Here is a 27,052-nt window from a genome sequence, read left to right as displayed (position 1 = left end):
ATTGCTGTATTCCACCCCCTCTGTGTGCGCCAGACTAAAACAGAATGCTCTTGGACTCCTTCCAGGTGATAAATAGGACCAAAAGGGTTTCCCACTCTAACCCCCAGATCTTCATTCCAACATTGGAACCACTTCTAAGGAGAATATAAATCATAGATATAAATCATAGTGAGCCTCACCCAACATAAAGAGGGAATCTCCGTTCCCTCATATGAGGTCATGATGGTGGCTTTGAAGATCACCTTTTGGATCCTGCTTTCTATTGATGCCTCAAAGGCTTTCAACTTGGTCAACTGGTCCTTCCCCAACTTATCTTAGCCCTTGTACACACGGTCGGACATTCTGCCAACCAAATCCGTTGGATTTTGTCCGACGGATTGTGTCCGAAACTGTTGCATACACACGGTCAGACCAAGTTGTCGGAAAATCTGATCGTTCAGAACGTGATGACGTTATTTCGTTACGACGGGACTACGTTCAGGCTAGTAGCCAATGGCTTTGGTGTAGGAATTTGATCTGAGCATGCGTGGCACTTTGTCCAATCGGAATTCTCTACACATGATCGGAGTATGTCCGATCGGACCAGTTTGTCGGAAAATATTTCCAACAAGTTGGAAAATTGGGTCTGACGGATATTCCGACGGAAACAGTCCAATGCATACCACACACAGTCGGATTATCCGACAAAACGGTCCGATAGGACACATTCCGTCGGAATCTCCGACCGTGTGTACAAGGGCTTAGAATCCATAGGGTTAGGTCCAGCATTGCTACAACACCCCGGTTGAGAAATGCCACCATAGGCAAAAAAGAAAGATTGCGGTACCTTCATACCATCATTCAATAAAACATGGTTCCCAATAGACCTGTGCCATTCTAACCACCAGATCTTCATTCCAACATTGGAACCACTTCTAAGGAGAATATAAATCATAGATATAAATGATGGTGAGCCTCACCCAACATAAAGAGGGAATCTCCGTTCCCTCATATGAGGTCATGATGGTGGCTTTGAAGATCACCTTTTGGATCCTGCTTTCTATTGATGCCTCAAAGGCCTTCAACTGGGTCAACTGGTCCTTCCCCAACTTATCTTAGAATCCATAGGGTTAGGTCCAGCATTGCCACAATAAATCAAATTGCTGTATTCCACCCCCTCTTTGTGCGCCAGACTAAAACGAAATGCTCTTGGACCCCTTCCAGATGACAAATAGAACCAACAGGCTTTCCTGCTCTCCCTCCAGATTTTCATTCCAACATTGGAACCACTTCTAAGGAGAATTTCAATAATCGTGGGAGTCACCCAACATAAAGAGGGTATCGCCTTTCATTCCAGTCCTTACCCCCCTCCTTTTTCACATAAATGTCACCACCCCCCCCCCATCAGAGTTCTCAGTCCCCCCTTTGCATAAGAGCCCTCAGTACACCCCCCAATCTTTCCACCCCCTTCTGAATGCAACCCGGGGGTTGCCCTGAATGCCATCTGCCCTGGATTAGCAGCAAGTATTTCTATGGGCACTGGTGACTGGCCTACCTGCACCATGGATATACATGATACGGTAGAAAAATATCAGACACAGGGCAGCACCCCTGACAATCCTAGATGGCACACTAGGGTGCCGCAACACCCCAGTTGAGAAATGCCACCATAGGCAAAAAAGAAAGATTGTGGCACCTTCATAACATCATTCAATAAAACATGGTTCCCAATAGACCTGTGCACTGACGAAAAATGTGTTAATCTTTGCTTCACTCGTTTTGTTTTTTAGTTTTTTGGGTTATTCGTTATGATTGCAATTTGTAAGTTCAAAAAAAAAAAATGAAAAAATCGTAAATTCAAAAAAAAAAATCATTAAAAAAAAAATCAAAAATTCGAGAAAAGTCAGAAAATCTAAAGAAAATCTGAAATTCAGAAATTCGAAACCCCGTATCTTAGAAAATTAAAAAATCTAAAATAATAACTAACTAATAACTTAACTATTACTAACTATTATAGGTATCAGAATTTCCTTTCAAATTTGGCTGTTAGTGAACGTAACGAATATGAATTTATCCGAAGTTACGAATTATCCAAAATAACGAATGCCGCATCTAAACAAATGGAATGGAAAAAACGAGTAACAAATAATATTAATAATAACGTTTTTATTATTATTATTGTCATTTATTATTATTAATTCATTACGTTCCATTTGTTTAGATATGGCATTCGTTATTTTGGACAACTCGTAACTTCGGATAAATTCGTATTCGTTACGTTCACTGACAGCCAAATCTGAAAGGAAATTCCAATACCTATAATTTACATTTCAGATTTTCTGGTTTTAGTTTTTTTTTCGAAATTCCGATTCTTTTAAAAATTACGATCTTTGGTGAATTTCTGAATTTCAGATTTTTTTCCGAATTTCAGATTTTGTTAGAATTTCCATTTTTTTAATTTTTTTTAGAGTTTCAGGTTTTTTCGCATGTATACCAATTTCAGAGTTTCAGATTTGTTTTTAATTTCAGATTTTTGTACGGATTTCCGAACTTCCAATTTTGTTTGAATTTCCGTTTTTTTTTAATTTCAGATTTAAAAAAAAAAAAAAATTTAATTTCGGATTTTTTTCAAATGTATGCATTTTTTTAGAATTTACTAATTTTCGAATATTCAAATTTACGAATATTTGGAAAACTTTGTTAAACGGGTGTTTTTTCTTTCATTAGGGTATTTCCGCATAAACAAACTTGTCGGAATTCGTTAAAAAACGAATTTCGGAATGAAACAAATTGCACAGGTCTAGTTCCCAACTGATAAGAGAACATGGAGCCGGAGCATGGACCTCTGATAAGAGAACATGGAGCCGGGGCATGGACCTCTGATAAGAGAACATGGAGCCGGGGCATGGACCTCTGATAAGAGAACATGGAGCCGGAGCATGGACCTCTGATAAGAGGCCGGGGCATGGACCTCTGATAAGAGAACATGGAGCCGGGGCATGGACCTCTGATAAGAGAACATGGAGCCGGAGCATGGACCTCTGATAAGAGAACATGGAGCCGGGGCATGGACCTCTGATAAGAGAACATGGAGCCGGAGCATGGACCTCTGATAAGAGAACATGGAGCCGGGGCATGGACCTCTGATAAGAGAACATGGAGCCGGAGCATGGACCTCTGATCAGAGAACATGGAGCCGGAGCATGGACCTCTGATAAGAGAACATGGAGCCGGAGCATGGACCTCTGATAAGAGAACATGGAGCCGGAGCATGGACCTCTGATAAGAGAACATGGAGCCGGAGCATGGACCTCTGATCAGAGAACATGGAGCCGGAGCATGGACCTCTGATAAGAGAACATGGAGCCGGAGCATGGACCTCTGATAAGAGAACATGGAGCCGGAGCATGGACCTCTGATCAGAGAACATGGAGCCGGAGCATGGACCTCTGATAAGAGAACATGGAGCCGGAGCATGGACCTCTGATAAGAGAACATGGAGCCGGAGCATGGACCTCTGATAAGAGAACATGGAGCCGGAGCATGGACCTCTGATAAGAGAACATGGAGCCGGGGCATGGACCTCTGATAAGAGAACATGGAGCCGGAGCATGGACCTCATAGTGGACCTGCAAAGACGGGATGAATGAAACTGAGCGTTTTAATTTCCCCAAAATATAGACGAAATTCAGAAGAACTTTTACTATTTTGGTAACATGCATTGGGGTCAAATGCCAAAGGCAAAAGTGTTTTTTAGTATCTAATTAAGGAAGTGTAGCGCACCTCCTGAAGAGCAGCTGGTGAATTTGGTGCTATTTTCTCATTAGAGCACAAACAGCCAAGCACACGACATTTTCCTCACTCTTCCAAAGAACAGTCCAAGGCAAGGGAGTCAAACTCAATTCCATTGCAGGCCTCATTAGCAATATGGTTGCCCTCAAAGGGCTGGTTGTATCTGCAAGACTATATAAATATACTCCTTGTGCTGCTGCTGGGAAGAAGCTGGAGCAGAAGCAGAGCTGGGAAACAGAAAAGTGCAGGGTCTGGAGGAGGACTCTACTGCTAGCTGTTGAGAGAAGGTGGGTCAGAGACGAGGGGGTTGTTGTAGGTGCAGGAGAGGTGTGAGAGCCACAGGAAATGGCCTGGAGGTCTGGATTCGCTCATGGCCTTGTGTTGGACACATGTGGTCTAGGAGTTTCTTTTCGGAACTTTCAGTGGGAACAATGAACTGGGATAGGGATAGGGAGCGTGGGATGCCTCGGTCAACTATAGAAGAGGACAACTTGAGGACTCCTCACTTCTAGCTGCACTGTACAAAACAAGGAATGTCCCACAGGATCTCTATGCTGATGGTCACTAGTACTACTTACAAGGGTTAGAAGCCCCACACAGTCACTACTCTTCAGCGTTGGGGTCGTGTACTCACATCATCACTGGCTGCCCCCTGATGATATCCAATATCCTTCCTATAGTGAGGGAGTTGTAGACTCACACCACCATAGGACAGCTGGACTCCTTCCCACCAACTTCCTCCTGGCTCTCTCCAGTGAGCTTCCCCAGACCCGGCTTGATCTCCAGATGCGGATTTGTGAATAGCCCCCCCCCCCCCAGCTAAGCCTAGCTGGGACCTCTGTGTCTTCCTAAAAGCTGCTTCTAAGGTCTTGCACAGGGGTTTCCTTCTGCAGGACTGGACCCACGAACACTGCACCCTGCTACTCAAATTATTTATATGCCCTCTCACCACCTACTGGGCACACCTTCCCAAGGACTGGCTGGAGTCCCATAAATATTAAGGCTGCGTGCCCTGTTCTTCCTCTGACTGTGGTTCTAGAATCCTCTACAACAGGGGTCTCCAAACTTTCTAAACAAAGGGCCAGTTTAATGTCCTGCAGACTTTAGGGGGCCAGGCTAAGGCTATTGGGAATACAAATTGTCTTGGTGGCAGTGGGCATAAACAACACATTTTTGGTCTAAGTGGGAGGAATAGTGCCCTATAATTGGCGTCAGTGGGAAGAATAGTGCCTCGTCATTGGTGTCAGTGGGCAGAATAGTGTCCCATCATTGGTGTCAGCAGAAGAGATAGTGCCCCGTCATTGGTGTCAGTGGGAGGAATAGTGCCCCATCATTGGTATCAGTGGGAGGAATAGTGCCCCATCATTGGTGTCAGTGGGAGGAATAGTGCCCCATCATTGGTGTCAGTGGGAGAAATAGTGCCCCATCATTGGTGTCAGTGGGAGGAATAGTGCCCCATCATTGGTGTCAGTGGCAGGAATAGTGCCCCATCATTGGTGTCAGTGGGAGGAATAGTGCCTCGTCATTGGTGTCAGCAGAAGAGATAGTGCCCCGTCATTGATGTCAGTGGGAGGAATAGTGCCCCATCATTGGTGTCAGTGGCAGGAATAGTGCCTCTTCATTGGTGTCAGCAGAAGGGATAGTGCTCCATCATTGGTGTCAGTGGAAGGAATAGTGCCCCATCAATGGTGTCAATTTGAGGCATAGTACCCATCGTAGGTATCAATGAGAGAACTAGTGCCCCGTTGTTAATGTCAGTAGCCGGAATTATGCCCCATTGTTGGTATCAGTGGGAGGAAAAGTGCCCCAGGGCCAGATAAAAGCCAGCAAAGGGCCTCATCTGGCCCCTGGGCCGCAGTTTGGAGATCACTGCTCTAAAAGACAGGGGGGAGCAACAGAGCAGCAGCCTGTGAAACACTGAGCAGCCCTAATTAATCAACCTCCTCCTCTGATTACAGTGGAGCCAAAGGAAATTTACCTAGCGCCCTACTCTACACCATGAGGGCGCTACATCAGCACCGGGCTTTAGATGGCTTCTGAGGGATCTTTCTATTATGCCGCCCTTCAGTAGAATGATACAGTCCACATCTGTGGATGAACGGCCTTATCTTGGCATAGAAATGAACGGGATTTCTCTCGCCACGTCAGTTAAGCATGGGGAAGACAATCCATTCCCAGAAGACCGATGGCGTTCTCCCACGCTCATGTGATGGTCGGAGGGACAAACTTTTCTTCTACAGTCACCTGATGACAACTCACGGGAAGTGTGGGGGGAAAATAGACATTCCGCCGTTCTCCACAGGACACTGTGCACCAATACTCACCACCGTTCTCCACAGGACACTGTGCACCAATACTCACCACCGTTCTCCACAGGACACTGTGCACCAATACTCACCACCGTTCTCCACAGGACACTGTGCACCAATACTCACCACCGTTCTCCACAGGACACTGTGCACCAATACTCACCACCGTTCTCCACAGGACACTGTGCACCAATACTCACCACCGTTCTCCACAGGACACTGTGCACCAATACTCACCACCGTTCTCCACAGGACACTGTGCACCAATACTCACCACCGTTCTCCACAGGACACTGTTCACCAATACTCACCACCGTTCTCCACAGGACACTGTGCACCAATACTCACCACCGTTCTCCACAGGACACTGTGCACCAATACTCACCATATATATAGCTATATATATTGCCTTTATGTGAGAACATAAATCTCGCCCTTCATAACACCAACTTGGGTTTAGCAGAAGACCTGCCAATCCTCCGAGAGCCTCCGAAACACGTTCCAAGACTTTAATAACACGGTACAACAAACCGTCTCACTGTGAATGGGGTTTTAATTGGTTTTCTGGAAGACCCGTCGACGTGTTTATTCCAGGAACAACGTTAATTGTGTCCACCTTGACCCCGAAGTGGAAACGTGCGCAGCAAGGACTGCGTTATCTTTCCAGGGAACGCGTTCTGATTGGAGTCATCATTATCCTCCTCGGTCACATGGGCCGGAAATTTGACAGGTGAAATGCGGCAATTATTATGAAGCTTATGAAACTCAAAAATAAAAAATAAAACGCAGAAAGATCATCTTTGAGGACACCAAAAAAAAAAGTGGCATAGATGGCTCTGAGATATCAAGATAATGTAGAGGGAAGGTTTGCTTTGTGCTTGTTTTGTAAATATGTGACATTTTTAAGATTTATCCCCCCCCCCCCCCTTTATGACCAGGCCTTTTTTCTATTTATTTTTTGCGATACGGCACTGCGTTAATTTAACTGACAATTGCACGTTTCGTGCGACGCTGTACCCAAATAAAATTGATGTCCTTTTTTTCCCCCCCCACAAATAGAGATTTCTTTTGGTGCTATTTGATCACCTCAAAAGTTTATTTTTTGCGGTTTAAAAAAACAAAACAAAAAGAATTTTGAAAAAATAAACCAATATTTTTTTTACTTTCTGCTATAAAACATCCAATGAAAAAAAAAATGTAAAAAAAGAAAAAACAAATTTCTTCATCATTTTAGGCCAATATGTCTTCTGCTACATATTTTTGGTCAAAACTAATCCCAAGAAGCGTATATTGATCGGTTTGCACAAAAGTTATATCATCCATAAATCTATGGGATATCTTTATTTATTTATTTACTAGTAATGGCGGCGACCAGCGACTTATAGCAGGACTGCGATATTGCGGTGGACAGTCAGACATTAAACTGACACTTTTTGGGGACCAGTGACATACAATGATCAGTGCTACAAATATGCACTGTCACTGTACTAATGACACTGGCTGGGAAGGGGTTAAACATTAGGGGCGATCAAGGGGTTAAATGTGTGCCTAGCCAGTGTTTTAGTGTAGTGTGGGGGTTGCTTTTACTGGGGGGGGGGGAGAAATTAAATTTATTACAAAAATTCCATCCTTTCCCTCCTGTCAGAACAGCGATCTGCCTTGTTTTCATAGGCAGATCGCCGTTCTGGCTCTCTGGCTCTTTAATATTAAAGGGGTTGTAAAGCTTTGTTTTTTTATTTTCTAAATAGGTTCCTTTAAGCTAGTGCACTGTTGGTTCACATACCTTTTCCTTTGCTTTCCCGTTTTTTTTCTTTGTCTGAATTTCTCACTTCCTGTTTCTCCTCAGTAAACTTCACACCATCATCCGAGCGGTGGACAGCTTACTGTTCTGTTCTGCGGCCCCCCCACCCCAAAGCACTTTGTACCCATGTTGATGAGGACAAGGGCCTCTTCCCGACAACCCTGGCTACTGGTTGTCGGGGTCTGCGGGCAGGGGGCTTATCAGAATCCGGGAGCCTCCTTTAATAAGGGGGCCCCCAGATCCCGGCCCCCCGCCCTATGTGAATGAGTATGGGGTAGCATCGTCAGGGACTGTGACATCATAAGGGATGGGGTCACCATGTGACATCACCCGGTGACCCCGCCCCTTATACCTATATAAGTCGCCGCACAACGCGTCCCTGCCATTACGGCTGGAGGGAGCGTCGTGTCAACATCGGGAAGGAAGAAGAAGAGAAGAAGAAAGAAGAAGAAGGCGACAGCGACAAGACCGGGCCAACGCTAGTAAAAGAGCTGTAAGAATATAGTGGAGGCCCGGCAAGAAGAACCAAAGAGCGGGACAAGACTCCCGAAGTCGGAAGAAGACCCCCGGACGGCGGCAAAAATGAAGAAGAAAGCCCGGCTCCTCCGATAGTAAAAGAGCTAGCGGTAAAAGAGCAGAAGATAGCGGAGGATTCCAGCGAGAAGACCCCCGAAGTCGGAAGAAGACCCCCGGAGCTGTCTAATAAAGTATTTTAAAAACCTGTGCTGTGTTTTTTTATTAACACTTTTTTCCCCAGGTTAATGGGTAGGGGTACATCGTACCCCTTACTCATTCACATAGGGTGGGGGGCCAGGATCTGGGGGCCCCCTTTCCCAAAGCACCCCACCCATGTTGAGGGCATGTGGCCTGGTACGGCTCAGGAGGGGCGCTCGTCCCCACCCCCTTTCCTGACAGGCCGGGTTGCGTGCTCGGATAAGGGCCTGGCATGGACTTTGGGGGGGACCCCTACGCCGTTTTTTTGGTGTAGGGGTTTCTCTTTAAATCCATACCAGGTGACGGGCTCGCGGGGTGTCAATCTCGCCGATGGAGGCGGTGACATTGACTTCCTTGGCTGGTCCCGTCTCCTCGTGCAAAATGAATGGACTTTACTCCGTGTGGGCAAGTCCGTTCATTTCAAAAGTCCGGCGGATCCCCGCCATAGTCCTGCGGATGGTCCCCCCGACCTAGTCCGCCGGAAAAGTCCGGTCGTGTGTGGGCGTGTGTGGGCTACTCCGCTCGTTCGGAAAGTCTGGCGGACCTCCGCTGCAAAGTCCGGCGGATTTGTGTGTACGCGGCATTAGGAGTAGATGACATAAACTGCCCTGAGTTGAGTTTGAACATGGTTTGGCGAACTTCAAAGAAGTTTTGAATGCCAAACCCCAACCCCTGAAATGAATGGGAACCAAATCTGTCAAATTAAAAATACCCATTTTCTAGGATAATACGCAAGAGAGCATAAAAAATAAAAATAAAATAGGGAGGACAAGGGTCTCTTCCCCACAACCCTGGTGGAGACGGATCCCCAAAAAGACCCCGTTGTAAATCCATTGTCAAACACAATGCCTGCTGCTCACCGATCTGCAGAAAAAAAAAACCTGATGGCCCACCATACATGACCAATCCGATGGTATACATAACTAAATGACAGCTCAAATTCTTATCTGAATACCCAGTATGGTAGCTATGGTGGTGCCACATCCCGGTACTTACTGCAAAAAAATGGGGGTTAATGGAACTTTATGGACTTTTAGAAAGGCACCACTATACCAAAATATATGTAAAATACAAAATATTTATTTATTGAATTGAATACAATCTTAAAACAGTATTAAAAATACATCAGTGATACATGCAAAATGTTCACAGAATTATAAAACTTTCTTCATACAAAGAACAGCTCCATATGCCAAAAGTTGTGGGTACCCCTACGCGTTTCGACTCATGGGTCTTCGTCTGGGAGTTCTCAAGAGCAACAGATTAAACAGCTGTTACATGTAGCACAGAACGCACATGCAAGAGCACCAGGATCCCTCCAATGCCTCCACAGGTAGAAAACAATTCAGAGGACATAAACTGAAATTTCACATTTATGTGCCTCTAGTCACATGAATGATGGAAATGACTACCATTGTGCAGCATAGGGTGGGGAGGTGGGTCAGAAACATATGGCTGTGGGGAAATCTGCTCGCAAACCTCCCTGATGGGAGTTGTTGACGCTTATCCCAGCTATAGTGTTATATTGTATCTGCTTGTAGAATGACCAAACGATTCTCCAAGGAACGTCTCTAATACCAAGGAGTGGAACACAATGGTCTCCTGGATTGCAAGTGTGATGGAAGATTCAGCATTGCTGAATCTTCCATCATGCTTGCAATCCAGGAGACTATTGTATTCCACTCCTTGGTATTAGAGACATTCCTTGGAGAATCTTTTGATCAGTCTACAAGCAGATACAATATAATCTTCCATCATGCTTGCAATCCAGGAGACCATTGAGTTCCACTCCTTGGTATTAGAGGTGATCCTTGGAGAATCGTTTGGTCAGTCTACAAGCAGATACAATATAATCATCCATCATGCTTGCAATCCAGGAGACCATTGTGCTCCACTCCTTGGTATTAAAGACGTTCCTTGGAGAATTGTTTGGTTAGTCTACAAGCAGATACAATATAATCTTCCATCATGCTTGCAATCCAGGAAACGATTGTGTTCCACTCCTTGGTAATAGAGACGTTCCTTGGAGAATCGTTTGGTCAGTCTACAAGCAGATACAATATAATCGTCCATCATGCTTGCAATCCACGAGACCATTGTGTTCCACTCCTTGGTATTACAGACGTTCCTTGGAGAATCGTTTGGTCAGTCTACAAGCAGATACAATATAACCGTCCATCATGCTTGCAATCCAGGAGACCATTGTGTTCCACTACTTGGTATTAGAGAAGTTCCTTGGAGAATCATTTGGTCGGTCTACAAGCAGATACAATATAATCTTCCATCACGCTTGCAATCCAGGAGACCATTGTGCTCCACTCCTTGGTATTAAAGACGTTCCTTGGAGAATCGTTTGGTCAGTCTACAAGCAGATACAATATAATCTTCCATCATGCTTGCAATCCAGGAAACGATTGTGTTCCACTCCTTGGTAATAGAGACGTTCCTTGGAGAATTGTTTGGTCAGTCTACAAGCAGATACAATATAATCGTCCATCATGCTTGCAATCCAGGAGACCATTGTGTTCCACTCCTTGGTATTAGAGATGTTCCTTGGAGAATCGTTTGGTCAGTCTACAAGCAGATACAATATAATCGTCCATCATGCTTGCAATCCAGGAGACCATTGTGTTCCACTACTTGGTATTAGAGAAGTTCCTTGAAGAATCATTTGATCGGTCTACAAGCAGATACAATATAATCTTCCCTCATGCTTGCAATCCAGGAGACCATTGTGTTCCTCTCCTTGGTATTAGAGACGTTCCTTGGAGAATCGTTTGGTCAGTCTACAAGCAGACAATATAATCTTCCATTATGCTTGCAATCCAGGAGACCATTGTGTTCCACTCCTTGGTATTAGAGATGATCCTTGGAGAATCATTTGGTCAGTTTACAAGCAGATACAATATAACACTATGGCTGGGATAAGCATCAACAACTCCACCAGGGAGGTTGTGAGGGGATGTCCCCACAGCCATATGTTTCTGACCCACCTCCCCACCCTATGCTGCACAATGGTGGTCATTTCCATCATTCATGTGACTAGAGGCACACAATTGTGAAATTTAGGTTTTTGTCCTCTGAATTGTTTTCTACCTGTGGAGGCATTGGAGGGATCCTGGTGCTCTCGCGCGTGCGTTCTGTGCTACATGTAACAGCTGTTCAATCTGTTGCTCTTGAGAACCCCCAGACGAAGACCCGTGAGCCAAAACGTGTAGGGGTACCCACAACTTTTGGGATATAGAGCTGTTCTTTGTATGAGGAAAGTTTTATAATTTTGTGCACATTTTGCATGCATCACTGTTGCGTGTATTTTAAGCTATATATGGGAAGAGGCAGAGATAGTCTTAACAGCATTGCCAAAATATGATCGTGGCCATATTTAGGCAATGATGTAACCCGCTCCTTTTCTTGCCCATTGGCTTACATAGGCCAGGGGTTCCCAGCCCTGTAAGTGGATGGACTGGGTCACCGAACAGCCAATGAACAGTTCAAACTTACATGAACACTGAGCTCATCCCTATTAAGGAGGTGATTTGTGGGAATAATCTTTTACTCTTTCTCCTTGTTGAGGGACATTAGTCTGGTAATGGTTTCTTTGGTCTGCAGACCTGGGACAAGGGGTGGGCAGGAGGGACACTGAGATATCATGTGAGTTGGGGAGGGCACCACAAGGAGCTTGAGGGAGGGGATTGGGTTGGATATTTATCAGTGTATGCTCAGCTGCTGAGGAGCTTCAATGAAATGGTATGCTGACTATTAACTACATACAATATATAGCATTACCATAGAGGTGGAAGACATCATACAAATACATGTCATTACAATCTTCTCCAACACCAAAAAGGTATGCTGGTCGCTTTACCAAAATGTCTAACCAAGAAATATGTAACTTCAGAAACTATGATTTAAATCCAGGCAGTCTTACTTCTCCTAGTGCATTCTCTTTAATGTAAGTTACAGTACATGTAGAATCCATCAGCAAGTAGACATGTGCAAAAGGAAAAAATTTGTTTAGTTTAGTTTCGTTTTAATTCGTTAATTCATTAATTTCGTTTAGTTATATTCGTTAACTTCCTTAAATTCGTTTTCGGATTTCGTTTAGTTTTCTACCGAATTCGAAAAATCGGCCACATTCGAAAATATTTATACCGGATTCGAAATGATTTCAACATGATTCGACATTATTTCAACCACATTCGAAAATATTTTGTGACCCGAATTTAGGGCCATGTATCTCGGGGTCACTTGGTGCTAGAAACTCCAAATTTGGATATGTTGTAGTGCTAGTTCTATTGTGTTTGCATACCAAATTTGGGGTTTCTAGCTATAAGTGACCCCGAGATATGTGGCCCCAAAATCTGGTCGCAAAATGTTATTAGTTAATAGAGCAGAGAATGACATTTTGCGACCCGATTTTGGGGCCACATATCTCGGGGTCACTTATAGCTAGAAACCCCAAATTTGGTATGCAAACACAATAATACTAGCAATACAACATATCCAAATTTGAAGTGTCTAGCACCAAGTGACCCCGAGATACATGGCCCTAAAGTTGGGTCACAAAATATTTTCGAATGCGGTTGAAATAATGTCGAATCATGTTGAAATCATTTCGAATGCGGTTGAAATAATTTCGAATCACGTCGAATTCATTCAAATTCATTCGTTATATTTCTTTAGTATTCGTTGTAATTTGTTATTTTTTTATTCGGACATTCGGATGCATCCGAATGTCCGAAAGATGCAAAATTCGGCCGAATTTCGATTCGTTACGAAACGAATTGCACAAGCCTATCAGCAAGCGTGAGACTGCCGGGCTTAGATAGAGAGATGATAACCTTACCGTATACATAGAATACAGAAGACCACCCGGTGTATTGCACTAGGATCCCGGCTAAAGGCATAGCAATCACCGCTCCAGCGTAGGACCCTGAGAGAATCGAAACGTGTAAGTTGTGAAGCTTTTGTGCATTGGGTGACATAATATTGAGAAAAAGATTAAATCTTTACCGCAGAAGGAGGTGGTCGCCAACCTACTCCTCTCTAATGGTGGCGCCCACTTACTCCATATTCCGTGGCAAGCCGGGTAGGTGACACCCTAAAATTATGAAAAAAAACATATTTTTTACTATACAATATGTTGGACCACCTAATGAGACAAGATTTAATTTGCAACATTTTATCAGACAGGTCGGTGCAGAAAGATATTAATACAAATTTGTACTTTTGCCCACTGACAAAGAAACAATCGGTCTATAGATTTTATTGGTCGGTTAATTTTAACAGTGAGAGACAGAATAACAACAAAAATATCCAGAAAAACTAATTTCAAAAAAGTTATATTTTGATTTGCATTTTAATGAGAGAAGTAAGTATTTGATCCCCTTCGCAAAACATGACTTAGTACTTGGGGGCAAAACCCTTGTTGGCAATCACAGAGGTCAGACGTTTCTTGCAGTTGGCCAACCATCTCAGGAGGGATTTGGCCCCACTCCTCTTTGCAGATCTTCTCCACGTCATTAAGGTTTTCGAGGCCGACGTTTGGTAACTCGAGCCTTCAGCTCACTCCACATATTTTCTATGGCTAGGCCACTCCAGGACCTTAATGTAGTTCTTCTTGAGCCACTCCTTTGTTGCCTTGGCCGAGTAGTGTTTTTGGGTCATTGTCATGCTGGAATACCCAACCTCAACCCATTTTCAATGCCCTGTCTGAGTAAAGGAGGTTCTTACTTTTACTTTTGGTCTTGTAGCCCATTCCAGCCTTATGTTAGGTCTACAATCTTGTCCCCGACATCCTTGGACAGCTCTTTGGTCTTGGCCACGGTGGAGAGATTGAAACCAAAATTTGATGGTACATGGCCCCTGTCCATCGTCCCTTTGATTCCGTGAAGTTGTCCTGTCCCCTTAGCAGAAAATCACCCCAAAGCATAATGTTTCCACCTCCATGTATGACGGTGGGGCATGGCGTTCTTGGGGTCATAGGTAGCATTCCTCCTCCTCCAAACACGGTGAGTTGAGTTGATGCCAAAGAGCTTGATTTTGGTCTCATATGACCACAACACTTTCCCCCAGTTCTCCTCTGAATCATTCAGATGTTAATTAGCAAACATCAGACGGGCCTGTACATGTACTTTCTTGAGTAGGTGGACCTTGCGGGTGCTGCAGGATATCAATCCTTCACAACGTAGTGTGCTACCAATTGTTTTCTTGGTGACAATGGTCCCAACTGCCTTGAGATCATTCAATCAGATCAATCAGATTCTCCCATGTAGTTCTTGGCTGATTCCTCACCGTTCTCATGACCATGACTGGCCTTCAGGAAGAAGCTCAAGACACATCTCTTCTGAAGACCCAGATGGACACTGGCGGCAAAAGCGCCTTGAGGCGATTTAGTTTGCATACTGTATGTAGCGCTATACAAGTTACTCATTCATTCATTCATTCATTGAAACTCCACGAGGTGAGATCTTCCATGGAGCCCCAGACCAAGGAAGATTGACAGTTATTTTGTGTTTTTTTCCATTTGGGAATAATCCCACCAACTGTTGTCACCCCCTCACCAAGCTGCTTGGTGATGGTCTTGTAGCCCATTCCAGCCTTGTGTTAGGTCTAAAATCTTGTTCCCGACATCCTTGGCCGGCTCTTTGATCTTGGTCATGATGGAGACATTGGAATCAGATTGATTGCTTCTGTGGACAGGTGTCTTTTATACAGGTAACAAGCTGAGATTAGGAGCACTCCCTTTAAGAGAGTGCTCCTAATCTCAGCATCGTTACCTGTATAGAAGACACCTGGGAGCCAGAAATCTTGTTGATCGATAGGGGATCAAATATTTATTTCACCCAATGCAAATCAATTTATAACTTTTTTTTATAAAAGCGTTTTTTCTGGATATTTTGGTTGCTATTCTGTCTCCCACTGTTAAAAAATAAACCGACCGTTAAAATTATGGACTGATCATTTCTTTGTCATTGGGGCAAACCTGCAAAATCAGCAGCCGATCAAATACTTTTTTTCCCTCATTGTAGCTGTAAGAGGAAGAATGCACGATCTTTCCTTGTAATGCATGTCAAAGTGAATGTGAAGTATACAGGTGGCTCACAGAAACAGAACATTGCTATCTTTACTGCCTTTCCAATTCTGAACAGCAATAGAGCGTTTTACCTAAGTGAACTATTAAAGAGACAAAATCAGAATGAACAGGCTGCATAAACTAGGTCTTCTGCATCCTCTATTAATTTTTCCTTGGGGGGGGGGGGGTGACACCATGTTTTAGAGCCTGATGGGGGGGGGGGGGTGACACCATGTTTTGGAGCCTGGTGGGGGGGGGGGTGACACCATGTTTTAGAGCCTGATGGGGGGGGGGGGGGGGTGACACCATGTTTTAGAGCCTGATGGGGGGGGGTGACACCATGTTTTACCACACCAGGTGACACCGACCCTAGTAAAGGGCTTTCTTTGCCCTCTACACCGCTCCTATTACTATCAGTTTGTGAGTCAAGCACAAGATTGTATTTAAGCTCCTCCCCCCCCATATTAAAATGAATAGAGGACCTCAACAGATGGAGCTTGTCTATCTTCCTAAGGTAGCAGAACTGAGAAAACCTTTAAGTCAGCAATTTATTAAAACAATACTTATTGCCATGAGTGCTCTGGGCTGGGACAAGTACACACTATAGGGTTATGCTTTGTTCATATTTCATGTCTGAGGTTTACAACCACCTTAAGGCCTCACCAACCTACTGTAGCGCCGGTACTCCTAATGAGTACGCGCTTTGTGTTTAATTTTAGTTTTTGCCCAAAACTGTAGTGAGTTTTGGCGTTAATTGTGTTAAATTGTACTTTGGCATCAGTTTGATTGGGCTGTATAGAAGTTCTGCCTGGTCATAGGTGGGGTTGTACACCTGTGGGAGGCTATAGAACGCAGTCTGGTTGGCCGCATTGAGCACCAATCTCTCTCTCTGAACCAATCAGTGGGCGTGTTAAATATTAAAAGCCAGCAGCTATAAATACTACAGCTGCTGACTTTTAATAAATGGACACTCACCTGTCCCGGGGTCCAGCGATGCCGGCAGCCGAGGCCGATCGATCGCTCGGCCCTCGGCTGCTGTCGCCACCATTCTAGGTGAGGGAATCAGGAAGTGAAGCGAATCGGCTTCACTTCCCGGTTCCCTACTGCGCATGCGTGAGCCGCGCTGCGCAATAGGAAATCTCCGCGCTGTCACTGGGACCCGTGTGTGTCCCAGCAGACAGCGCGGCAGGGCAGGAAATGGCGTAGACTCCCACGGGAGTCTATGCCCGGAAGTGGGTGAAAATACCTGTCTTTGACAGGTATCTCCACCCCCCTCCCCCCTGAAAGGTGTCAATTGTGACACCGGAGGGGGGGGAGGGATCCGATCAGCGGAGGTTCCACTTTAGGGTGGAATCCCGCTTTAAGGTGCCGAAGTCATGTGGTTCAGGGTTCCGGTCCAGAAGTTGTTGCTGACTCCGTGGTCCTCCTGACCAGCCCCCAGGGGCCCTCATGGCTTGGGGTGCGGATCCATCCGTTCCTGAGCCTCAGAACTGGCTAGTTCGAGGCGCAGTAACTGGAAGGAGGATTCTAAGGTGTTCCGGTGGCGTCTCGGGTTTGGAAAGACCCAGCAACTCTACACGCGACCAGGGGAGGACTCTTGTCATGGTCGGTCCCGAGTTCCAGCAGCCCGTGGAAGACTTACCCACAATGTTGGTCCGTTGAGCGCTAATAGGTCTTCCCGGGCGCGCGTTAGCGCGAACGGACGCACGCGGGTGCGAGCAGGTACGATCGGGCGCACGCGGGTGCGCAGGGTTGCGAACGTGCGCACGCGGGTGCGCGGGGTCACGGTCGGTTGCACGGTTTGACGTGGGCGCGAACGGACACGCCGTGCGACCGTCCTTGGCGCCCAGAAGGCTTCTTAAGTGATTCATTCTAGTGGCCCGTTGCTGTCCTGTCTACAGCGTTCCTGAGAGTTGCCTCTGATTACCTGATCACCTGATCGTTCCTGTCTCTGATCTACTTCGGCTTGTTCCTGATTATCCTGCTTGCTGCCAGCCCTGACCCCCGGACCTCCTGACTATTCTTCTGCCTCCTCCTTCGGTACCTCTGCTGCCAGCCCGTTGACGACCCGGCTTGTGTTGACCCCGCTTCTGCCTGCTGTTCCAGTCCGTGTTCTGTGACCGCTGCTGCCTGCTGCCTGCCTGCCAGCCGTTCCCGTGTGCCCACCTGCTTGCTGCCAGCTGCTGACCTCCAGCCACTCCAGAGTCACCTGTCTTCATCCACTGCTGTCTGACGCCAGTTCCTGGACCAGGCCCACCTACACGGACTTGGCACTTGTGCCCTCTGCCCTCCAGAGCCCCTGTTCCCACTCCCAGGGGATCTCGAGCCAGAGGCTTACGAGAGGCCGCTCCCTGCACTCCGGGCTCCCACCACCAGGTACGTGACAGTACAGGACAGCCATGTCCGAGCCCACGCAGGGAGCCTCTCCAATGGACGAACTTTGCCGCCATCTCACAGGCCTCACTCAAGCAGTGAAGAGTTTACAGGAGGGTTACAGTCAACTGGAGGAACGGGTCCAGGCCCTGTCCACCTCCTCTCCTGCTACTTCCGGAACTTCTGCTACTCCTGCTGTAGTGATGCTGCCACCCGAACCCAGGGTGCCTACACCCGAGAGATTTTCCGGAGATCGAGGGAAATTCCGGGCTTTTCGGAACTCATGTGAACTGTTCTTTGCTCTACAGCCGAGGACCTTCTCCCTCGAGGCTACCAAGGTGGGCTACGTGATCTCTCTGCTAACCGGTGAACCTCAGTCTTGGGCCCACCGTCTACTAGAAAAGAAGGATCTCTCCCTTGAAACCTTGGACATCTTCTTCCAGGCCATGTCGCGGTTGTACGAAGACCCACAGCTAACCGCCACCGCTGAAGCAGCCCTGCATTCGCTGCAGCAAGGTCGCCGGCCTGTAGAGGACTACGTGTCGGAGTTCCGACGCTGGAGCTCCGACACAGACTGGAATAATGCGGCATTACGTTATCAGTTCCGGATGGGCCTATCGGAACCGTTGAAGGACGAGCTCGCCCGAGTGGGCATTCCAGAGACTCTAGAAGCCTTAGTGGAACTGGCGATCCAAATAGACAGGCGGCTGAGAGAACGCCGCCTGGAGCGGTCTTCAACCACTTCTCGTCCGGTATGGATGCTTCCTCGAGTCCCCAGCTCTCCTCATCTCACCCCTCCTGCTGTCACCACGACAAGTCAAGACCTCCCTGAGCCCATGCAGCTGGGCTTACTCCGGCCTTCCTTAACGCCTGAAGAACGCCAACGCCGCCGGGAAGGAAATCTCTGCCTCTACTGTGGTGGGTCTGGACACTTCGTGCGCAATTGCCCTGCTAAGCTCTGTAAGTCCCTCTTCGTATCTCCTGCCCTTACATTAGACTGTCCTAGTGCTGCCTCCCATTTGACTGTGTCCATTTCCTTGCAGCTACCAGGAGGGAACGTCCAGACCAACGCCATTATTGACTCGGGAGCTTGCAGTGGCTTTATGGACCTAACCTTCGCCTCTAAACATAACATCCCTCTTCGGCTCAGGGCAAGGGGACTTTCTATACATCTGGCCGATGGTTCCACCCTCAAGTCCGGACCTGTTACCCAGCAGACTCAGCCCCTGTTAACCACTATTGCCGGAACCCATCAAGAATTACTCTGTCTGGACATTATCACTTCTCCTCTCTTCCCTATCATTCTCGGCATGCCCTGGCTGAGGGCACATAATCCCCTTGTTGACTGGACCACCGGGGAGCTGAGATTTCCCTCACCTTACTGCCTCCAACACTGTTTGTCGGGAACCGACCAGGCCTCTTCTTCTTTGCTCTGTCTGGAAGTTGACGCAGAAACCCGCCAAGTTGTACCATCTGCCTACCATGATTACCTAGACGTGTTTAGCAAAAAGAGTGCAGAGACCTTACCCCCTCACAGGCCATACGACTGTCCCATTGAATTACTTCCTGGGGCAGAAATTCCCTTTGGGAGGATCTTTCCGCTATCAGAGACTGAGTTGGTGACCTTAAAGTCCTACTTGGACGATAATCTCAGGAAGGGATTTATACGTCCCTCCACTTCACCGGCGGGAGCAGGGATCTTTTTCGTGGAAAAAAAAGACCAGACCCTGCGCCCCTGCGTTGACTACCGGGCCCTTAATAAAATAATGATTAAGAACCGTTATCCCCTACCACTTGTGCCGGAGCTTTTCCAGAGACTGGGGTCAGCGGCAGTATTTTCGAAACTAGATCTCCGGGGGGCTTACAATCTGGTCCGCATCCGTGATGGCGACGAGTGGAAAACTGCCTTTCGTACTCGCTTCGGGCACTTCGAGTACCTGGTCATGCCCTTCGGTTTATGTAACGCTCCCGCCACATTCCAGCACTTTATCAATGATATTTTCAGGGACTACCTAGACCTGTTCGTCATTACCTATTTGGACGACATCCTGATCTTCTCCTCCTCTCTGGCAGAACACCGGGAGCATGTCAGGAAAGTACTATCCCGACTTCGTCTGCATGGGCTATACGCCAAGCCGGAGAAATGTACCTTTGAGCAATCAAGTATTCAATTCCTGGGGCTGGTAATTTCTGTAGATGGCATCGAGATGGACCCTCAGAAAGTCTCCGCTATCCGAGATTGGCCCGCTCCCACTGACAGAAAAGGGGTCCAGCGTTTCGTGGGATTCGCAAATTTCTATAGGAAATTTATTAAGGGGTTTTCTACTATTATAGCCCCCATCACCAGACTGACCAGGCAGGGTCTGAAGTTTCAATGGTCCCCAGAGGCTCAGGAAGCCTTCTCTACCCTGAAGGACTTATTTGTGTCGGCTTCCATCCTCAAACATCCTGATCCAACCCGGCCCTATATCTTAGAGGTTGATGCCTCTGAGATCGCGGTTGGGGCGATTCTCTCCCAGAGACATGGGCCTAGGGCCCGCTTGCACCCAGTAGCATTCTTCTCCCGCAAGCTAACCGAAGCTGAGGCAAATTATGATGTCGGAGATCGAGAGCTATTGGCCATTAAAGCGGCCCTCGAGGAATGGCGTTACCTGCTGGAGGGGGCTACGCATCCAATCCTCATTTACACGGATCACAGAAACCTGGAATACTTGAAGTCCGCCAAGAGGTTGAAGCCACGCCAGGCCAGATGGGCTCTTTTCTTTTCCCGGTTTTTGTTCCACATAACTTATCGCCCGGGTTCCAAGAACACCAAACCGGACGCCCTGTCCCGAATGTTTAATGAGCCAGAGACCTCTCCACATCCGGATACCATCCTGACCTCAGGGAACTTTCTTCTTCTTCAAGCTGATTTGTTGTCCCTGATTAAGCAAGTCTCCGTTGGTGCCACTCCTCCACCTAATGTCACACTTCTGGCCCAAGATGAACTTCTCTGGCATGAAGACAAAATTTTTGTCCCCCAGGAGGCTCGGGTGCCAGTCCTCAGTGCATGTCATGACCACCCGTTGGCCGGCCATTTCGGCGCCCTCAAGACCACCGAGTTGGTTCAGCGCACCTTTTGGTGGCCCCAGTTGAGATCCGACTGTAAAAGATATGTGGAGGCTTGTGCCATTTGCATCCGTAATAAAAGCAGCAAGTCCAGGGCCTGGGGCTTGATGAAACCATTACCTGTTCCAGAGAGGCCTTGGCGGATGATTTCGATGGATTTCATCGTAGAGCTTCCTCCATCAGAAGGCTACTCCACAATCTTCGTGGTAGTAGATAGGCTAACCAAGATGGCCCACTTCTTGCCGATGAAGGGCACCCCTTCCGCTGCAGAGACCGCTGAGGTTTTTATTAAAGAGATCGTGAGGCTGCACGGTGTCCCCGCAAACATTATCTCGGATCGGGGTGTGCAGTTCACGTCCAAGTTCTGGAGAGCACTCTGCAGGGCCTTGAAAATTGATCTCTGTCTCTCATCTGCCTACCACCCACAGACCAATGGGCAAACAGAACGGACGAACCAGACGCTGGAGCAGTACCTACGCTGCTTCTCGTCCTTTTCTCAGGACAACTGGGCTTCCTTGCTCCCGTTAGCGGAGTTCGCTTATAACAACTCCATCCACTCTGCCACTAGTCAGTCTCCGTTCTTCGCCAATTACGGCTTCCATCCCTCATTCCTGTCCCAAGACCTGCCTGAAAGCCCGGTACCAGCAGTCCAGGAGAATATCGACTTCTTTAGTGCCAATAACAAACTTCTGCAGGAGACCATGGCAAAGACCCAAAGACATAATAAAGAAGTCTTTGACAGGAGGAGAAGGGGGGAGCTTGAACTCAAGGTTGGGGACCAGGTGTGGCTCTCCACATTGAATCTAAAGATGGCCTGTCCTACTAAGAAGTTGGGACCAAGGTTTGTGGGTCCCTTCCCAATTGTAAAGAAAATAAACGATGTAGCATTTGAGCTGAAACTGCCTGAGTCATTCCGGATTCACCCCGTATTCCATGTGGCGTTACTCAAGCCAGCCGTCCCGGACCCCTTCGTCAGTCGGAGGATTGTCCCACCTGAACCTGTGGTCGTCGACGGTGAAGTCGAGTACGAGGTGGAGTCTATCTTGGACTGCAGGCGTAGACGGAATCAAGTTCAATTCCTGGTAAAGTGGAAAGGGTACGGACCTGAAGAGAATTCTTGGGAACCTGAATCCAACATTCATGCCAGGAGACTGATTCTCGCCTTCAGAAGGGCCCATCCTAGTAAAATGGCCCAATTGGGCATCCGGAGGCTGCCCCTTGGGGGGGGGGGCAATGTCATGGTCGGTCCCGAGTTCCAGCAGCCCGTGGAAGACTTACCCACAATGTTGGTCCGTTGAGCGCTAATAGGTCTTCCCGGGCGCGCGTTAGCGCGAACGGACGCACGCGGGTGCGAGCAGGTACGATCGGGCGCACGCGGGTGCGCAGGGTTGCGAACGTGCGCACGCGGGTGCGCGGGGTCACGGTCGGTTGCACGGTTTGACGTGGGCGCGAACGGACACGCCGTGCGACCGTCCTTGGCGCCCAGAAGGCTTCTTAAGTGATTCATTCTAGTGGCCCGTTGCTGTCCTGTCTACAGCGTTCCTGAGAGTTGCCTCTGATTACCTGATCGTTCCTGTCTCTGATCTACTTCGGCTTGTTCCTGATTATCCTGCTTGCTGCCAGCCCTGACCCCCGGACCTCCTGACTATTCTTCTGCCTCCTCCTTCGGTACCTCTGCTGCCAGCCCGTTGACGACCCGGCTTGTGTTGACCCCGCTTCTGCCTGCTGTTCCAGTCCGTGTTCTGTGACCGCTGCTGCCTGCTGCCTGCCTGCCAGCCGTTCCCGTGTGCCCACCTGCTTGCTGCCAGCTGCTGACCTCCAGCCACTCCAGAGTCACCTGTCTTCATCCACTGCTGTCTGACGCCAGTTCCTGGACCAGGCCCACCTACACGGACTTGGCACTTGTGCCCTCTGCCCTCCAGAGCCCCTGTTCCCACTCCCAGGGGATCTCGAGCCAGAGGCTTACGAGAGGCCGCTCCCTGCACTCCGGGCTCCCACCACCAGGTACGTGACAACTCTTCAGTAAGAGAGCCACGCACAAGGCTGGCTGCTGGGTAAGAGCCTGGAAGCTGAGCTGCCATGGACATTGATTGAATCCACAATTCTTACAGTATCGCCGGACCGGCTGGAAGATTCTGGTACAGTAAGAAAAGTTCCTACTTCTACCCTTCCAGTTGTAACTAAGTTTCCAAGTTTTCAGCCAAGTCTGTGTGAGAGACTTTGAAAAGCTAGAATTACCTGTTGGCTGCCAAACACAAAACTTAAGGATTTATCCAACAGCTAAAGAGTCCAGTTTGCGAGCGGCTGTTCCCTGGATTGTGTACATAGAGAGAGACTTTTATTGAAGTCAGCAGTTCCGAACACCTGAGCTAAACTCTACCCTGATACCCTCTATTCCCAACTTAGAGGCTGAGTTTGTTCAACCATTTTATGCAAAATAAAAATCCTAACAAGGAATTCAAGTGTCGGTCTCTACAGTTACTGGGTTATTAACCCTGGGAACCCCTAGACAAGAACAACGAGTGACGAGCTGGAGGAGGTAATCGGTAAGCCCAGAAAAATTCAGCCGCTCCTTCGGGGGTTAGTGCTACACTACTTTAATGGAAAATGTTTTCAAACCTCATTACGACCAATATGGTAATAATAATAATAATAATAAAAAATACAGTACCTCTACAAGCCCTTGTAGGATCCTGACGAGCATCACACACCCATAATGCACTCTGGCTGCTGATGGGATTAACATGTTCAAGCTGGCGGTGAGCACTATGGCCGCACCAAACACCCTGCAAATCAAAGGCAAAAACATGAATTCATTGTACGACACCAGAGGAGACGATTGTACACAAGAAACACATTCCTGCCAATAGGCACCACTATTTCTAGGAATCTTTGGCAAATTGTAATGTTTAGTATCTACAGTACAGCTGGAACTTTCCATGAGAGCCAGTGGTGAATAAATAACTATACACCGATCAGCCATAACATTCTAATCACTGACAGGTAATGAATAACATCGATATCTGGTTATAATCGCACCTGAAAGTGGGTGGGATATATTAGGCAGCGAGTGAAGATGTTGTCCCTGAAGTTGATGTGTTGAAAGCGGACAAAATGGGCAACCATAAGGATTTGAGTGATTTTGACAAGGACCAAATTGTAATGTCCGGATGACTGGATCAGAGCAACTCCGAAACGGCACCTCTTGTGGGATGTTACCAGACTGCAGTGGTCAGGACCAAACAAAAGTGGTCCAAGTAAGGAGAACCGGCCAACCAGTGACAGGGTCATGGGTGGCCAAGGTCCATTAATGGAGGTGGGGAGGGAAGACTCATTGATGGAGATGGGGAGCAAGGCTCATTGATGGAGGTGTGGGGTGAAGACTCATTGATGGAGATGGGGAAGGAAGACTCACTGATGGAGGTGGGGAGGGAAGGCTCTTTGATGGAGGTGGGGAGGGAAAGCTCACTGATGGAGGTGGGGAGGGAAAGCTCACTGATGGAGGTGGGGAGGGAAGGTTTATTGATGGAAGTGGGGGAGGGAGGTTCAGTGATAGAGGTGGGGGGGAAGGCTCACTGATGGAGATGGGGAGGGAAGGCTCATTGATGGAGGTTGGGGGGAGGGAACGTTCATTGATGGAGGTAGGGAAGGAAGGTTTATTGATGGAAGTGGGGGAGGGAAGGTTCAGTGATTGAGGTGAGGAGGAAAGGTTCATTGATGGAGGTGGGGAAGGAAGGTTCAATCATGGAGGTGGGAAGGGAAGGCTCATTGATGTAGGTGGGGAGGGAAGACTCATTGATGGAGGTGGGAGGGAAGGCTCATTGATGGAGGTGGAAGGCTCATTGATGGAGGTGGGGAGGGAAGGCACATTTATGGAGGAGGGGAAGGGAGGGAAGGCTCATTGATGGAGGTGGGGGTGGGGGGGGGGAGGGAAGGCTCATTGATGGAAGTGGGGAGGGAAGGCTCATTGATGGAAGTGGGGAGGGAAGGCTTATTGATGGAGGTGGGGAAGGAAGGTTTATTGATGGAATTGGGGGAGGGAGGTTCAGTGATAGAGGTGGGGGGGGGCTCACTGATGAAGATGGGGAGGGAAGGCTCATTGATGGAGATGGGGAGGGAAGGCTCATTGATGGAGATGGGGAGGGAAGGCTCATTGATGGAGGTTGGGGGGGAGGGAAGGCTCATTGATGGAGGTAGGGAAGGAGGTTTATTGATGGAAGTGGGGGAGGGAAGGCTCTTTGATGGAGGTGGAAGGGAAGGTTCATTGATGGAGGTGGGGAAGGAAGGTTCAATCATGGAAGTGGGAAGGGAAGGCTCATTGATGGAGGTGGGGAAGGAAGGTTCAATCATGGAGGTGGGGAGGGAAGGCTCATTGATGGAGATGGGGAGGGAAGGCTCATTGATGGAGGTGGGAGGGAAGGCTCATTGATGGAGCTGGGAGGGGAAGGCTCATTGATGGAGGTGGAGGTGGAACGCTCATTGATGGAGGTGGGGAGAGAAGGTTCATTGATGGAGGTGGAGGTGGAAGGCTCACTGATGGAGATGGGGAGGGAAGGCTCACTGATGGAGGTGGGGAGGGAAGGCTCATTGATGGAGGTGGGGGAGAGAAGGTTCATTGATGGAGGTGGAAAGGGAAGATTCATTGATAGAGGTGCAGGGCATAGTCGACCCTAAATGACTGGCTGTCACAGGTGCAGCCACTTGTATTAACCCCTGCAGCACTCCGGCGGTATCTGGGGGAAGAGGACTTCAGATTTCAACCGACCACAACCACCCCCAGTACAAGGGGTACATTTCATTCAGGGTAAGTACCGTCCCTGGTGCTTTTTGTTTTGTAATATTTTCAAGTTCAAGCAATGGTTTAGATCCAATACAATCCACATATTGACTCGACACGTTTCGATAGATCATCTTCAGGAGTACATGTGAACGATCTTTAACCACTTAAGGACTGCCTGCTCACAATGTACGGCAGACGGGCAGCGCATGTAGGCAAACCAACATGCTGGTACTTCGCTGCCTTCTTTTGGGTTTAGGGTGCGTGCATGTGCACCCACCCGCCGGCACCCGCTGTGATTGTCATGGCCGGAAACCTGCTGATTGGCTGTGTCCGATCACAGCCCAGAGCCCTGTGTTGACAATCAACACAGGGCTCAGTACAGAGGGAACAATATCTCTATTTCTTTTTCCTGCGAAGCAGGGATAAAAAACAAAGATCTTTAGTAAAAATCAGCACACATTACACATTTTAAAGGCACACATTTAACTCTTTGATCGCCCCAAATGGTAACTCCTTCCAGCCAGTGTCTTTAGTACAGTGACAGTATATAGTATTAGCATTGATCGCTGTATTAGTGTCACTGGTGATGCCAGTGGCAGTTAGTAAGTTCCCCTCCCCAATGTCAGTTAGTGTCAGATTTCTCGCCGCACTATCGCAGTCCCATTATAAGTCGCTGATCGCTGCCATTATTAGTATAAAAAAAATAGAATTAAAAAAATTCCAATATGTATACCATAGTCTGCAGACGCTAAAACATTCAAGCAAAATAATCAATATACACGTATTGGGATCTGTTTTTACCGAAGACATGTAGTAGAATACATTTTGGCCCAAATTTATGAAGATTTTTTTTATATATATATATATATATATATATATATATATACTTTATATATCAAAAATGTTTGTCTTTTTTTTTATTTATATAACAAAAAATAGTGGTGATCAAATACCACCAAAAGAAAGTTATATTTGTGTAAAAAAAAAATGATACAAGTTTCATTTGGGTACAGAGTTGCATGACCGCGCAATTACCAGTTAAAGTAGCGTAGTGCTGAATAGCAAAAAACGGCCTGGTCACGAAAGGCCTAAAACCTTTGAGAGCTGAGGTGGTTAAAAGA

At 47.4% G+C, this 27,052-nt stretch overlaps 1 protein-coding gene across 1 annotated transcript in view; it reads right to left on the bottom strand.

Moving 5' to 3' along the window:
* SLC17A6 (solute carrier family 17 member 6) overlaps positions 1-27,052 on the bottom strand; it is a 119,318-nt gene that overhangs the window by 49,361 nt on the left and 42,905 nt on the right. Inside the window, exons 4-6 of the mRNA XM_077453613.1 lie at positions 23,823-23,937; positions 13,609-13,696; positions 13,442-13,528 (exon numbers count right to left, since the gene is read on the bottom strand). Of these exons, the coding sequence (XP_077309739.1) occupies positions 13,442-13,528; positions 13,609-13,696; positions 23,823-23,937 (290 nt within the window). The remainder of the gene's footprint in view (positions 1-13,441; positions 13,529-13,608; positions 13,697-23,822; positions 23,938-27,052) is intronic.

Source organism: Lithobates pipiens, unplaced genomic scaffold (assembly GCF_037356315.1).
Source record: "Lithobates pipiens isolate NorthernLeopardFrog02 unplaced genomic scaffold, aLitPip1_a1.2 Scaffold_24, whole genome shotgun sequence".
Lineage (NCBI taxonomy): Eukaryota > Metazoa > Chordata > Amphibia > Anura > Ranidae > Lithobates > Lithobates pipiens.
This window is presented reverse-complemented; position numbering and strand designations above follow the sequence as displayed.